We start from the raw sequence: 16406 nt of genomic DNA, 5'->3' as shown, positions 1-16406 counted from the left end.
AGCTCATCCAGTGCAATCCCCGCATGGAGCAGGAACACCCAGATGAGGTTACACAGGAAGGTGTCCAGGCGGGTTGGAATGTCTGCACAGAAGGAGACTCCACAACCCCCCTGGGCAGCCTGGGCCAGGCTCCGCCACCCTCACCGGGAACATGTTTCTTCTCAAATTTAAGTGGAACCTCCTGTGTTCTAGTTTGAACCCATTACCCCTTGTCCTGTCACTGGTTGTCACCGAGAAGAGCCTGGCTCCATCCTCCTGACACTCACCCTTTATATATTTATAAACATGAACGAGGTAGTTGTTCCATTTAAAAGCTGAGCAGGGTAGCTACCGCCATCCTGTAACATGTGGTCAGTTCTTACTCGTCTCCTGTTACCCAGATTATTAATTTTGACGTTTTCCAGGCAGCTCAGACCCACGGGCCGAGCGCGGCCTCGGGCGGGCGCGGGACTCGAACCCGCAGCCCTGCGCCATGGCGGGGGGGCGGAGCTTCTGCCTAACTGTCGCCTTGGGCAGCCACTCAACGGCTGCCGGGGGCGGGGCGCCGCCGTGACGAGGCGCCGGTGGGTTCGGCGGGAACGGGGAGGCCCCGGGGGAACGGGGAGGCCCCGGCGTGGGGGGATGGCGGCCCCGGGGATACCCTCCCCGGGCTGGTGGCGACTCGGGGCTTAACCCCCCTCACCCCTTGTGTGTCTTTCCCGCAGGATTGGCAGGAGGCTCGGCGGGTGACCGTGGAGTGTGGAGATCAGGGGCGGCCTCCATGCTGAACGTTACTGGTGTCAATAGTGACCCATGTCCGCTGGTGCCCGGTAGCGCCCCGGTCCCCAGGCCCCTATGAATCCATCGCTGCCGCGCTCTGCGTCGCCCCAGGTAAAAGAGGAGAGTTGACAACCGCAGCACTTTGTTTTGAACATTAAAGTGCTTGTTGTACCGCTAATCATGTCCGTCGGGGACCACAGGTGGTACTGCGAGCGTGAGGGACTTTTGTGAATACTCTCTGTTTCTAATCTAAACATATTTTTACTTAAAACCTCAATTTTATTATCGGAGAATTGGTCGCTTCTTTGCGTTGAAATGTGTTCTGTGTGTTACCTGTTACAGAAACTTGGCCCCAGCCTTGAGAACAGCGCCATTCAGAAACAGAGGCAAGAGCTCCAGGTTTTAATTGCAGAACTGAAAGATCGAGATCAGGAACTCAATGACATGGTCGCGGTGCATCAGAGGCAGCTGCTGGCCTGGGAAGATGATCGGCAAAAGGTCCTGACTTTAGCAGAACGATGCAGCTTATTGAACCGTGAGTATTGTGTGGAAGGGATAAGACCGTGGTCTTTGAAGTATGTTCAGGCACTTAGATTTATCAAAAACAATCTGGCATCCTATAAGGAACCATTTCCTACCCGTTAACCTTAAATTTGGTTGTCTTTCTGAGACCAGCATTTCCACAGGAGTACTAAAGCAATCTGATCTTGAAGGGGACATGATAATCAGATCGCTGTTGTTTAAATATGTAAATTGCTGCTGTGGACTCTTTTTAAAATAATCTGACAAAATACACGTTGGGGAACAGAACAATTTGTGAACATGCTGGTGTGCTGCAGAGCCCTGTGCCCTGAGGTTGTGCTGAACAGCTCTGACAGCATCTGCAAACCACCAGCTCATCACCTGGCAGCTCTGACATCAACCACAAGCCACCTGCTCGCCACCTGGCAGCTCGGAACAGTCTCATTTGACAGCCACAATACAGAGATCCCCACAGAGTTTGTATTTCATCTGACTGAGGTAGCGAGGGAATCCTGCTTCAGAGCATCCATTTCTGAATCGCATGATGTAAAACCACTGGATTAAACTATTTCTGAGATTTTAAAAGTTGCACGACAGTATCTGAGCTGTTTTCTCACAGATACCTTGTCTCCCTTCTTTTCAGATGAGCTGAACAAGAGAAATGAAATTATAAAATCACTGACCAAAAGGTTAAAGTTCTTAGAATCTCAGCAGAATGACAGTAAGACAACATTTGAAAATACACAACAGAAGTTTAAAGAGCTGTCTCAAAAAGCGACAGATGCAACGATTCACTGTCAGGCCCTGGAGGTAGGAGTTGAGCAATGGTCTGATTCTTGCAGTTCTTGCATGTACAGAACACCAGTGGCAGTTGTGAGTTCTCCTAGTGAATAAATATTTCATATTAAGGCTCCTGAGTTGCATTTGTCTTTTAGTTCAGTAATGTTAGATTAAGGTGCAGCTCTGATTTATTGGAAAAAAAAAGAGACAAAAAAGCCATTCATGGTGTTTAAATAAAGTTGTGCACACATTTAGTAGAAAAATAGTTATTTGAATCACTGAAGTAGTAGCTGACACTCTTGTTTCTGTTCTCTAGGAGAAAAATCAAAGTCTCCACTGCTCGGTTTTGGAACTGTCTCTAAAAGCAGGGCAGCTGCAAGCGAGAGAACAGGAGCTTCTTACTATGCTGAAGCTGAAGGTAACATCTGCCGTCACCAGGCACTAAATGTGGTCACAGTGCAGTTCCTGGTAACTGTACCGTGGTGTAGTGACCACTGATCTTGCTGCTTTTTAATTCTTAGGCTTGTTTGAGAAGGGAAAAGTGGCCAACAGACAATAAATAGGTTTATTTTCATGAACAAGCTTGTTTCCTGGCTTTGATTTTTACTTTTTCCTTAAGAGCTCAGAAGAAAATCTGTGAAGTGGTTATAACCACTGCAGTAAGAAGTACGGTTGTTTTGTCAAAATCCATACAAACAAAACAATAATCAAGAATAAATTCTATTTCATATTTCAGGATGAGGCCATACTTGAAACAACTGATTACATTACTGAGTTTACATCCAAATTCAAAATGCTGGAAAGCGCATTGCGTGCTGCAAAGACAGAGGAATTCAGCCTCAACAAAGAAAAGCAAGACCTCAAACTGAGACTGAAAGAACTAATACTTGAAACAAATAAGCTGAAAGGTAAACGCTTCTACTGGGCACCTAATTTGCTGTAGACCAGCATGGTTCCTTTTCATTCTGGGAAATACTACGTTTTGTTTTAAAGGTGATCTCTGTGAAAAGGTGAAAGAGAACAATAAGCAGCGGGAAGAAATCATTCACCTCCAACAAGAAAATGGCTCTTTGAGGAATGAGCTCACACTTTTTGGTGAGTGTGGGCCCTGGGCTTTTCACGCTTTAGCTTTCAGCAGCTCAGAGACTTCCAGACAACAACAGTTCACCAATATCTGTGAAGGAGGTGGCTTCTCCACCTTCCTTTTGCAGTTTTGTGTGTCATTCTTCTCTGAAAGCAATACCTAGGGCTTCTGCACAGACAGCTTATAAAATCTTGTAAAAGCACAAAGTTCACCAGTATGGTTACACATGGGGGAATAACTGGCTCAGAGGATTCTCTTTGAGACTCTCATGTCTCCTGTGGTATTAATACAATAAATGGGGGTGACATTCTCCCTGCTGATGTAGGTTGTGTAGAAAGTGGTGAGCTACTGAAAAGAAACCATATTCAAAACCTAAAGCTCAGGCTCTGTGAAATCACCAGCCCTTCCACTCCCTCTGGTGTTTGTACGGCAGTAGTATGGCCACAAATTCACATTTTGCTTTTCTTTAACTGATGGTTTTGGTTTAGCCGGGTTTAACATGCAGGACTTGGTAAACTGCAGCTTGTTATCTGTTGATACCTTCCCTTTGGTTTTGGGTAGAGAGGAACTTGTCCGTGCTGTGGTGGATAAGGCAGGCAGACTGGGTGCTGCAGTATTATAGACAAGCAATATATACCTTGAAAGATTAGGTGACCCAAGATACCGTCTGCTGTGAGATTATTTACTTGCCTATCACTTTTTATCTGCCATTACCTTTGCCAAATATTGATCCCATGTCTCATTGTTTTAAAAACAGTAGTAATGGGAAGTGTTTCCCAGCACTTCCCTGTACAATGGAGTCAATGGAGCAGAATACTACTGCTAGGAAAATAAAGCTGGTGAAAAGTCTGAGGAAAATCCTTAAGTTGTTTGGTTGTCTTATAGTTTCTGTGTTCTTTTTATTTTGAGGGGAAACAGAACCAGCTGATCTCGATAAAATGGTTTGGTACCTATTTCTACTGCTACAGACATACGTGTTAGCAAATGTACTTTGTGTCTATTCGCTTCAAGTAATTAAAAAATTGTATGTGTTTTGAAACAGTTGAGAAAGCAAAGAGAAAGGATCAGCTTCTTCAGCTGGCCAAGTCTAAGCAGGCACGGACTGACACAGAACTATCGATTTTGCGACAGGTAGAGTCCTCATTGTGTTTCTACTCTGAGATTATGAAGGCATTGTAAATAACTTCAGATCTACACAGGACAGTATAAAAATATTAGATTGAGGTATTGTTAATTAAGAAAAGAAATCAAATTTGCTGCCCCCCACAGTGCCCCAGCTGAACTCCCAGCGCAAAGGGACATACTGCACTGAAAGGCCTGTTTTTCAAGAAAATCAGTGTTTTCACCTGCACTCATTTGGGGATCTCAAGGCATAAACAGTTTTTTTAAATTGCTAATAATTGATTGGTGGGTTATTGTCTACATTAGCTTTACAAAAAATTCCCTGCTGAAAACCTGCCTTGATCATCATTCCCCATCTTGTAATACCGCATAATTTAAACAACATAATAGCAATGTATTAAATATCAAATAACAATAGTGATATTGTATTTGCGGTTCAGTGTGTTTCCATTTTAGGAGACCTGTGCAGTCTTCTAACAGAAATAGTGTTTATTGCCGCAAAACTTTATTTTCCTAAATACATGTAGAGCTGGCCCCTTAGGTTTGCAAGTTTTTGACAACAGTTTTTTCTACAGTTATTGATTGATCATAATATTTTGAGGATACAGCCATGTGTTAGTACCTGATGACAACGTCCCTGCGCTCCAGACGTTCACTAAAGCAAATGACTGTCTTTAAACAGATCTATGCCAAACAGCAGCGTGACTTGCAGTTTCTTCATGTCCATTTAGAGAGCTCTCAGGAATTAACGCAAAACCATGAAAAGGCAACACGTGAAAGCAGGTAAAGTAATCCCTTTTTTTTCCACTAGTTTACACTGAGACTTCACTGTTCAGCCATGCTTAACATCCTACAAGAGATTTGTGCTGTGAAAACGGTGGCTTTGTTGGACTCAACCACAGACATCCAGTGATGTTGTCTATGACGTTTTTAGCTTGGTCAGGAGACACCGTGAGTATCAGTTGCAGAATAAAGCGTTGTGTGCAGGCCGGAGAGTTCATTAATTAAAAAAAATTAATAGTTCAGTGGTAGGGGTGTTAATCCCGCTTGCTACTATTTCTGTTTAAAAAATCCAAGTTTATTGTGCTTTCGTATTAGGAAATCGGTGCACACCCTGAAGGTTCAGGCAGAATCACCATAATATATAAAAAACATGAAGGAACTCTCTGATTTTGGAGAGTAACAGTCAAATCTGGGCAGACTTGTGTCAGCTTTAGGCAGGACACAGCTGCCTGTTGGTGTATGAACAACCGCAGAATCCTGGCTATGGCCCCTGGTTAATGTATAGCTTGAACCTCGAGTGCAGTTGTGTATTTAAATGCAGTATTTCTGACTGTTTTCTTTATCGTGCCATTGTAGCGTGGCTGTGACATTCTCTGCCCCCGACAGTAACAGCGAGACAGAGCCAGTTAGGACTGAGGGCACCCACGGGATATGCGAGGAGTGTGGAACTGCACCAGTTCCAAAAAGTAGGGTAAAAACCACCTCAGAGATGTGTGAAGTAGATAATAGACCGGTACTGAATGCATCAGACGTGGAGGAAACTACCTCAGCGTGCTTAAACCGGCGTCAGAAGGTTGTGAAAGTCTTGGCTGTGCTTACGGAAGAAGAAAAGCAGGATGTTGCATCAAGCTCTGATGAGCCAGGCAGTGAAGTATTTTGTGAGGCAAACAACACGAGGCCATTGAGAAACAGGGACATTTGCGAGCGTGGGGTGGAAAACAGAGACCAGCGAAGCTTTGAGTCATCTTTACCTCAATGTGAGCACGGGCTTAACGTCGGTTCTTGTGTAGATTCGCAAAGTACTTTGATCCAGAACACCCTCACGTTTGACAAAACCGATAATGAAAATAAAACCCGGGAAGAGAGAACTGGAATTCTGTTCGGCCACAAAAGCCGAGAGTCTCCCGCTGCCGTTCACAAGGCTGAATTAGATTCATGTAGTAATAACTTCACCATAAAAAAAGATGCCCGATGGAAGCCGATATCGGATCCGGAATGGCTGAAGATTTTCAAACCCATAAAAGGAGGTGGAAGTGTACAGCACGGAAAAGATTGCAGCTGTCTCAAGACCGCTCAAGACGTGAAATGTGCCAGCTCAAAAAGGTTATGTGCTTGTTAAATTTAAGAAATAGGTACAGACTCGAGTTATATAGAAACTTGAGTGTACAAGCTCTCAATTTATATTATCTTAAATGATGTTTAAGGTGTTTTAAAATGAGTCTACCAACTTGAAAAGCAGTGAATTTAACTAAGTTAAAATAGCTCTAAGTATGATGATTCTGGTTTTCTGCATCTATTTTTTCGCATCTCTCATCCCCAAGAGGTGTGTGGGTAGGAGAGCTGCAATACCACATAGCTTGCCAAGTAAACTCATTCAGAAAAATGCAGATTTAAAACAAATCTTCTGATTTTTTAAAAAATCCCAGATGTTGCTTGTAAATCCGGTGGGTAAAATACATCCTGACCAGAGCTGGACTTCTGCAGTGGTGTTTCTAGAAGGCAAGAAGCAAACTTAGATTTTATTTGATGCTGTAGTAACTGTGTTATTTCTGTTGAGAAACCACACGGTGGCTGGGCAGGAATGTAGGACACGGCTGCTCCACACAGGCCGCATTCCCCGCTCAGAGAGGAAAACGGGACGGCAAGACTTAAAGGACAATAATCTGTCCCCTCTGCCCTGTGTCTTTTTTCACAGGACTCGATCCCTGTGTTTGTACTGGGGGAGGAAAAAGGACACGTGGTTGGGGATGGGCAGAATGAGGTTTCTGATGCTGAGAAGTGTTGGAAAAAAACCTCAGGTGTCTCAGTGGTATTGGAAGGTGTCTGAGATCAAAGTGCTGCTTTGCATTTGTAGAAGTTGTTTTTATGCCTGCACAAGCAAGGACATTCAGAGCTGAGACTTTCTGTGGATTTGTTGTGTTGGTTCCTCTAATTCCCTTCAAAAAATTGACTAACCAGCTCTATTTTGGAAGGATTTCTAAAGTTTTAGAGAGATTCCTTAGCTGCCTTTTAGGCAGAGAAGCCGGGGGGAGTAGCTTTTCAGGTGGTGGTTTGACAAGTACAGTAAATGAACAGCTGTTTAAACCTGCGAAGAATTTTAGCCAGCGAGTCTGCCTGATGTCCAAACAAATCCGTGTTATGGGATGGAAATACCTGAGGTACTGGTGTTTTCGGTCTGTGCTGCTTTTGAGACAAAAATATTATAGAAATCGTTAGTGCAGAGACACAGACCTGTTGAGAAACAAGGTGAATGGGCAGCCGTTGGAAAAGAATGCTGTCCTGACACATTCCCACACGGCTCGGCTGAGCTTCGCGCTCTGCCTGGACTCTCTCTAGTTTCCACTGGCCATCAATCATTAAAAAGACTCCATTCCCCTTATATCTCCCCTGAGCTTTCTTATCTCCTCCCCCAGCAGCACAAATGCCACACTGCCAGCCCTCCACATCTCTTTTGGGGCTGAATCATGAAAATTGCTTTCATTTTTTTGTCTTGTCCTTAAGGAGATTTGAAGGGGGAAAGGATAAATTTGACCTGGGCAATGCCAGCGGAGCAGATATTGTTTAAGGGAGAGCAGCTCTGCCCTTTTGGGATTTGCTGCTGAGCGATCAAGTTTTCTTGATGCCCACGTTTAGTCCTGGGAGCTCTGCTAATTGGGGATGGATTGACTGGGTGCAAATCCCAGCCCATCTGCTCTCCAGCCTCTGCTGACTAATTTGCCAGCGAATGAATTCTCACCCCGTAAACGGGAGGAAGGCAGGAGTACCACAGTTGACAGCGTGGGCTTCTCCTTGAGGCATTAACGGCGGAGGCCAAACACAACATTCCCCTGGGACTTGCCTCTGGATCCCCTGGTTTTCCATTACTGGCTCTGTGGTGCTGGGGATGGATTTGGTGCATAGGGAAGGGTGCTGGCACCTCCCTGTCAGCCCAGCAAATATTTTTGACATGAGTTCTTGAATTCTGGAACAGCCAACAAGAAGGTTATTAATGCAGCGAAATACCTTATCCCAGTGCAGAGGGATTGTGAAATCCTGTAGTGCAGGAATCATTTCTGTCTGCTCTTAGTGACTTGGTTTATGTTGGATCAACATTTGCTGCCTTTGGATTTTTATCTCTATTCTGGTTTTAAAGACGGAACGTCAGCAGTTACCTGTTGAGCGTGCTCGGGTTGGGCTTAGCCATCTCCCTGCCCCAAATCCAACCTGTTTTCCTCCCAACCTGTGTATCCTTCGCATTTCTCCAAAGCTTTTCCCCGTCAGAAGCTCACAAACTTGAGCTTTCTCTCTTAAATCCTATTGTATCCCAGTGTTTTACAAGAGAAGTGAAAGGATGCACACTGTCATTTAATTTGCTTTTCAGACGCTCCTAAATACACTCAGATATACCCAGTGCTAAATTATATTTAGCTTTGATTTAAAAGCTAAGGGAAGGTGGATGCCAGTAGATTGTGTGCTTCAACTCCACGCTGAAATGATAGTCGAGCAACTGAGTTTTGGGTTTAATCGCAGTTTACCCAAACTGCACTTTAGATGTAGTGTTTGCTGCTCTATTTAAAAATAAATCAAATAAAGCCTCTCTGGGAAAACTCTCCTGTGCGCTCTAAAGTCAGATGATGACTTTAAAAGTCCGAGATTCCCTGGAAAAGTACAGCTACAAATATGAATTTGCCTCATGATTGGTTAGAAAAACAAAGGAAGTAGGATATGGGAGTAGGAGGAGTACTGGAGTATCGGGAGGAACCAGATATCGCCTTTTGTGTGCTCTGTGCAAGGTTAAATAGATACTGGAGCACGTGGTAATGTCGTTCTTGAAAGGGGATGAATGTCAAACTGTTTTCCTCAGCAGATGAAACTGTTCTAAAGAAGCTGTTAAACATGGGAACCACTGAGGAACAGAGCAACCTCACGTGCTTGATGGTTTTCTTGGCTCAGGGCCTGTAGTTATTTATATTGTCCTGTGATTTTCCTTTGGAAGTTTAAAAAGGATGGTGATACTGGGTTTGGCAATGTCTTAATTTTTTTTAACAGTGAGGAAAACGTGGATCTGAGTTCTTTCCACTTGGATTCTCCCTGTTTGACGTCCACCCAGAAGGGAGACAGGACACACAGATGTGAGAAATTCTCGGATGAAGACTTTCCTCTGGAGATCAGTGATCTGTCAGTGATTAAGCCAACAAACAGACCCTGCAGCACTGCTGTGGAACAAGTCAGTATTGTATTGCAGACTGTACTTCATTAATTGTAAGGGGAATTGTGACTGATGGTAGGAAAGTGAATATTTGCCGGTGTGGAAGAACTAGAGACTCGAATTATGAGACAGCAGGTTTACAGCAAACCTGGTAAAATACTTTTCTGAAATAATTTCTTACTCTCTTAATATGTCTTAAGTCATGGTGTCTAAAAAACAATAAGCTTTTGAAATTAAAGATTTCTGGATACTGGCTGATATATGGTAATTTCAGTAAAGCACGATATCTGAGTACAATTGGACACAGTTGTTGGAAGCTATGGGACACTTTCGTTCTTGTTCCACCTGATTTTCCCTCTTTCTCCTGTCTTTATTTGCTTACTCAGGTTGTGTGCGCTGTGCACGAGTCTGTGTGAAAATGTCACAAAGGCGACTTTAGGCAGGACCTCTGCGTTTCGCAGGAATATCTGCATTTAGACAGAGTCTGAAGCAGTGCTGTGCGGGAGTATTTTGAACTGAGACTTTTCAAAACGAAAGCGATGATTCTCAGTATGTTACCATCCTTTGACATATTCCAAAAAGATCATTTAATAACTTCGGCTCCTTTTCCATCCCCTCCAGCACACCGGTTCCCCGGTGAGGAAGCTGCAGCACGCGTTGGCCGAGTCTCGACAGATGGTCGCTGATCTGGAGCTTAGCGCTCTCCTCCACGCCAGCCCGCGCCGCAGCCCCAACAGCAGCAGCGTTCATACGGTACGTACTGCTCCCCTACGACGAGATCTAGTTGGCCAGAAGGATGTTTGTGAACATACTTGCCCTTATGCTTGACTTTTTCTATAACATGACAAACAATATCCTCATCACACTTTGCTAAAGAGAAAATTCCTGCGTGCCTTAGCACGAAGTACTTGAAATTTTATTATAGGATTCTTTATGGCTCCTCAAGGTCAGGACAGGATTTGACTTTTGCACATGTCTAAACAGATGGAGGAAGAAGTCATTTTGGAGCAAGCTGTAGGAGGTCTAGAAAAAAGCGAGCGGCGGTATGACTTAGATTCAACACTGGTTTATTACATTGGGTATCTTTGTGGAAGGGAGGAGAGTTTAGGAAATATCTGATCCATAGAATAGTTTTGTATATTAATTTAAACCAGACTCTCAGCTTAAAAAACTTTAGGGTTTTTGTGGGTTAATAATTTTAGTTCCTTCATTGCAGGGTCAGAGAACGTACTCAATGGTCAAAGAAAATAACCCGTATATAGCTGTCACAGCAATTTATTGTATGAGCGTGAATGCTGATAGGGAGTTTCTGCCTTGAATACGTGGGCAATAGGAGTCATTGGAGAAGGGGGCACTTGTTTGTTTTCATAAACATCCTTAAGAATTTCTGTCTTGTTTGACAAGGACACTGCACCATTCATCACTAAAAATGAGTAAACTTGTGCTGATGCGTGTCACAAAGGGAGAATTTAGGCTTTGGGTTTTAAAGCAGACTCCTAATGAGAAGGCTGCATGCCGAAACCTCAGCTTTCTTGCTGAAACGTTTTACCTCTAAAAACACTGCACTCCTTGAATCCTTACATGAACTTAACCAGAACAATGTTACTGTAAGTAGCAGTCAAAGTAATTTTGATAACATTCAGAACCATAAAACCTTAGCTGGGCTGGGACTGACTGAGCTTGTGTGCCAGTGTTGACATTAAGTCAAAGGATGTTTTGTTCAGAAGTTCATCTGCGGGATTTCACGTGGTGTGAAAGCAGCAGTGTAGATTTTGCAAAGCCCGTCTTGTAGGAGGGATTCCTCAAAAGCTCTTCAGAGAACAGTGGCTGCTCGCGGCCCCACCAGCTGTCAGCTCCTGCTCGGCTGAACCCGCCTGCGTGACTCTGCTTTATAACCTGATCTTGCATTTTTGAGCTTGGAAATTGGCTTCTCGGTCAGAACAATTGCCTTAGTGGACAGAAAATAAAGCAGGCTGGTGTTTAGCGGTGGGAGCAGCTTCTGAACCACATCTGTAGAACTTTGATCTACTTCATAGCAGTTCTGGGCAAAAACTTGTCAAGCGTGTTTTAGTTAATCTATGCAGGCCAACTAATCTGTGCTTAAAACCAGGTTAACCTGAGGCTGGTTTAAACTACGCTTTAAAACATAATCTACATCAAATATAAACCTTAGAATTTAATCAGTATTTGTACCTGTTGGATTCCGTGCCCTGCTTGGGAGAGGGAGAAGAGGGAATTAAATAGTGCTTGCTGCTCACGGGTTTGAATCTGACAGCTCTGTAATGTTTATTATCTGAGTTCTTTGATTTCCACATAGTGTTTTTGGGTTACAATATAGACAGCAGAACTTGCAGAAGCTCTTCACAGAACCCAGTTATCTGCTGCGGAAGAAAGAGATGTTAAACTTCCATTCTTTTCTCTATGACATCCAGTGAGTATGAAGGTGTTTTCACCTTGATAGTTTTCTGTTTGTTTGTTTGTTTCCCTCTTTCTAAATGCATCTGAGTTATGGACTTCTGGGATGAGCCTGGCACAAGATTCCAAGTGCCCTGCTCACAATGCATTTCCAATGACACTTTTGTGAGCACTGTAACAGCAAACAGACATTAAGGCAGCAAGGGATTCCTATAGTCAAACGATTCAACTTGTCTCCAGCATCTTCCTCATCCTCTGGGCAGTACGATCTTGCAGCTCCATTCCCGAGTACCTGCAAACCGCTTATTGTAGTTAAAATCCTTCTGTGTGCTACAGATAACAGGATCAAGGATATGAACATTGTTGAGTAAGAGATTGGGAAGTGGTTTTCAGTGCCGCGGCCAAGGGCTGGTTTAGCATATTGTTCCTGAACTCTGAGATCCAAAAGTAGAATGTATTGAATAGGGCTGTGTCAGAACATAAAAAAGCAGCAGCAGCCTTGCCCGTAGCAGATTGTTTTTTTTGAATCAGGAAGTTTCTCGCTCTCTGATTATTTGTTCTACCAATGTGAGTTGGATGCTTGCAATAGGCACAGTGTTGTCTGGTTCTGAGGACAAAAGATTAACTAGATATGGTTAAAATACCAAACACTACCTGAAACTGAAAAACAGCTAGCAACAACGGGGGGCAAAACTGACAAAAAGAAGAGATCTTCCCGTGCTGACACAACCCAAGCGCGTGTCTGCAAAGGGAAGTTCTTACACAGCGAGCTGGAGCGTGGAGCTGTGTGCTGTGGGGTTTCTAACCGCGATTAGCTGTGATCCAGCGCGAGCTGGTGCTCGCTTCTCCTCTCGGTATATTCCACCTGCGGTCCCCAAACTGCTGCTGTCCTGTGTCCCCAAACCTACTGTGTCCCCAGGGACTGGGGCTGGTTCGTGGCGACCTTGTGTTCTGCTGTTTCTGCAGGTTCGTGTTGCATTAGGTCTGGAGACGCTGAGTCTTCTTCCGAAATAAGTTGGGTTTCCTTAGCGCGCGCTAATGGGCTCTTGTAGGAAATGGATGCTGAGTAGCTGGAACGGCACGCTTTGCTTTGCTGTGATGTCCCTGTGCAGACATCTCTGCTTTTCCTAACGAGAGCCCTGAGGTAAAAGAAGCTGGAGGTTTTATAGGTCGAAGCCAGCGCTGTGAATTGCATCCTGAAACTACTGCTGTTTAAAAGTTTCAGGAGCAAATCCCCAAAACTGCTGAGCACCGTGCTGACCCAGCAAAGCGGTGAGCGGGTGCTTAGCCTACGGGAATAATCTCGTTTGCTGCAAGTGAGAAAGAACCGGTGGAACAAACGCACCCACGATTCACTGTAGATCCATGACGAGAGTTAGTGACTGTGCAAGTCGCTGGCTGCTGCGTAATTCTTACTTTCTTCGTTATTAAAACGCACTGAATCACTGTGATCAGTCAAATCTAAAGCAGCATTTGCAGAGCTGATAGCGGGTCCAGAAATACCGAACGTCTGTACAGTTTTGTATAGAGAAGTGATTGCACTGATTTCGGTTGGGTTTGCGGCTTTTTTTAATTGCTTTGAAATCGTTTGCGGGCAGGTGCACTGATAACAGAGGCTGATTTCCTGAGTAGCTGACAGTGATTTGGCCGTTTTCATCAGTCGGTTGTTTTTCCTTTGGAGAGAGGCCGAGTGAGGGAGAGACAAGAGGCACACGAAGGAGGAAACCAAGGAGTAAAGGGATACATTCAGTTCTGGACTCCGTAGCAAGTGCCACCGTGTGTAAACTGTGACTCAGCGGCTGGCCCAGGGCACAAAGATCACTCCTTTCTGCCAAACAAACTGGGAAGGTTTCATTTCATAACACCCCAGTGGTGTCCCTGAGACTGTTGTCGTTCCATATAGTGCTTTGTTTACCTTTCTCCTCTTTATATGTTCATTCAGTATTCTCTTTTCAGTCTGGAAATTTATATAGTGAGTTGACATGGTTGCTTAATATATTTTAGATGGAATGTTTCTGTCTTTTATTACAAATCTTTCATTTTCTGCAGTGGATGGAGAAGTTTCCAACATAGAATGAATTCTGAGAACTGAAGATCATCAGCCCGTTAGCTACACTGGAAAGTCACCAATGTTTTTCCGTGGTTCTCTGAGTGTTTGAAACACTCACAAGTGGCAAAAAGATGTGACCGTGCGGGCATATATTTTATCTTGCAATAAAACATAGAATTATGCCAAGATTAACAAAACTATTTTTATAGCTGAGCTCAGGTTAAACACTAGCTTGTTTTTTAAGAACCTTAAATGTGTGATTGTTATGACATAGGAACTATTTTTCTTACCTTTTTTTTTTATGGTGGCTCAGAAATATTTATAGAGCGTGACACAGCCAAGCAGTCTCTTTTTTTTTAGTTGATTGTTTTTGTTCTGGACTTCTTGCCATGTAGAGAGAGATGAATAATGTTTGTAGGAAGTTCCCAATTAGTGTGGTAAGCAGGAACTGCCTCCTACATTGTTGAAATTGGAAAGCTGGCACCCACAAGACGGGGAAAACAACATTTCCCCAGTCAGGAGCGAGTTATTCTGAACGGTTCTAATGAGATCAGGTGAGTCCGTGGGCTCCGTCAGCGCCGAGCACAATATCACTGGCTTTTTAGCATTTAAACTCTTTTTATCTCTGATTATTGGGCAAGATGTTTTCCATTATCACTATTCGAACTTTTTAATTAAAAGATCAAGTTAGTTAATAAAGGTGATACCTTTGCTGTATCTTTCTTGCCTGTTTAACTCACCGTCCAACACATTTAGTATGTAATTTATGACACTGTACACGAGTGGCCGTGGGTCGTGTGGGGTCTGTGAGCAGTCGGGGTCACCCAAGCGCTGTGTCAGCGTTTTCCCTGCGCGGGGGCAGCTGAGGGGTGGGAGTCTCCGGCTCCATCCGCTGCCATGAATTAATCGCAGTAAAATAACAACCCTCAGTTTCCCCTTGTTAACTCTTTCGTATAATTTTCTGCTTTCTCTTTAATTACCTAAATGACAGCCTGCTTTCCTTCGTGTGCTAATGGCCTCAAAATTAGTCGACCAATTCTGATCATAGCCGCTGTCCTCCCAACTCTTTCCCTCCCTGCCCACAAGCGTTACCCGCAGAGGGAATCTCAGCTTCTCACTTGTTTTATCTTTAAGTTTCCACAAGCCTTTAAAGCGCATTTGATTCCTCTACCTGCAGAGAAACTTTCCAGGCTCCATCTTCAAAATCAGCTGCTGTGGGTATGACAAAAATTCCCCCAAAAGCCACCAATGGGAATAGCACAATGCTCACCCCAAAACTACCCAGCAACTCTAGTGTATGTCAAGCCCTGGAGAAGTTGGTGCAACTTCCTAGTTTAAATGTGTTTAGTGTTAGTGAGCGAAGGCTCCGAACCCCCTTGTGAATTTAAGATCTCAGCTGATGGCTTTAAAATCAATATAGCAAACTGAGCTCAAGCGATGCAATAAGGATCCGCAGAGCCCTCAGAGTTTGTTTCAGGGCTGCCCTGGATTTGTGGGATGGGAAGAAGGGGAGTATTTGGGTTAATTTATTTGGGCACTAAGTGACTTACAAGCCAACTATTATCTACCTGCTCTGAGGCTCGTATCGAAACTCAAGCTGCCTCAAACTGAGCTGCCTTATTTCTGGAAGCATTACAAATACTCCAGGGAGTGCTTTTGCTATTGTAGTGTTGTGCTGAATTGTTATTAAAGAAAACAAAGCTGCCGTTCAGCTGCAGCCCGCTTTCCGCTGGGCTGGATTTGCGCTCTGCTGCTGGACTTTTCGAATGGGAAGGCTGAGAAGTGGGTAGTGATGAAGCTCTGAGTCTCTTAAGTGTGTTGTGTGTGTATTTCATAGAATCACAGAATGGTTTGGGTTGAAGGGACCTTCAAAGCTCCCTCAGCTCCCCCCCTGCCATGAGCAGGGACATCTGCACCAGCTCAGGTTGCTCAGAGCCCCGTCCAGCCTGGCCTGGCATGTCTCAGGGATGGTTCATCCACCACCTCTCTGGCCAACCTGGGCCAGGCTCTCACCACCCCAACAATTTCTTCCTCATGTCCAGTCTGAATCTCCCTCCTTTAGTTTAAAACCATCACCCCTTGTCCTATCACAACAGGCCCTGCCCAAACTTCTGTCCCCATCTTTCTTATCGGCCCCTTTTAAGCACCGAAAGGCACAATAAGATGTCCCTGGAGCCTTCTCTTCTCCAGCTGAACACCCCACCTCTCAGTCTCGGGTCACTTGCAGGGTTTCTTTGAGCGGGATGGAGACGGGTCTGTTGTGCTGCTGGGAACGGGACGTACAACCGGCACTAGGTGAGTGAGCAGAGCGGGAAGATGAACGCGGGGTCTGGAAGCACCGCAGCTGCAGCTTCGTGAGCCGCGGAAGAGCCGCGGTGGCTCCGGGCAGCGGGGCGGGGGCGGCTCGGCCGTTCCCCCGCACCCCGGTCCCACCTGCCCGCGGGCGGGCGTGTGGCGGGCGGGGCCGGGCGCGGCCGCTGGGG

General features: G+C 44.8%; 1 protein-coding gene across 1 annotated transcript; it reads left to right on the top strand.

Moving 5' to 3' along the window:
• Positions 1-645: 645 nt before the first annotated feature.
• Positions 646-11883, top strand: CCDC62 (coiled-coil domain containing 62; the record flags this gene model as incomplete). Its single annotated transcript, XM_080355481.1, has 12 exons — positions 646-870; positions 1102-1294; positions 1925-2091; positions 2378-2479; positions 2798-2969; positions 3055-3156; positions 4188-4276; positions 4950-5050; positions 5627-6373; positions 9299-9476; positions 10080-10211; positions 11797-11883. Exons 1-12 carry the CDS (start codon positions 835-837, stop codon positions 11881-11883), a joined length of 2106 nt encoding a protein of 701 aa, XP_080211607.1. The 5' UTR covers positions 646-834.
• Between the last annotated feature and the right edge of the window lie 4523 nt (positions 11884-16406).

This window comes from Nesoenas mayeri, assembly GCF_963082525.1.
Source record: "Nesoenas mayeri genome assembly, chromosome: 17".
Lineage (NCBI taxonomy): Eukaryota > Metazoa > Chordata > Aves > Columbiformes > Columbidae > Nesoenas > Nesoenas mayeri.
Note: the sequence above shows the minus strand (reverse complement) of the source record. Positions and strands in the feature narration are given on the sequence as shown.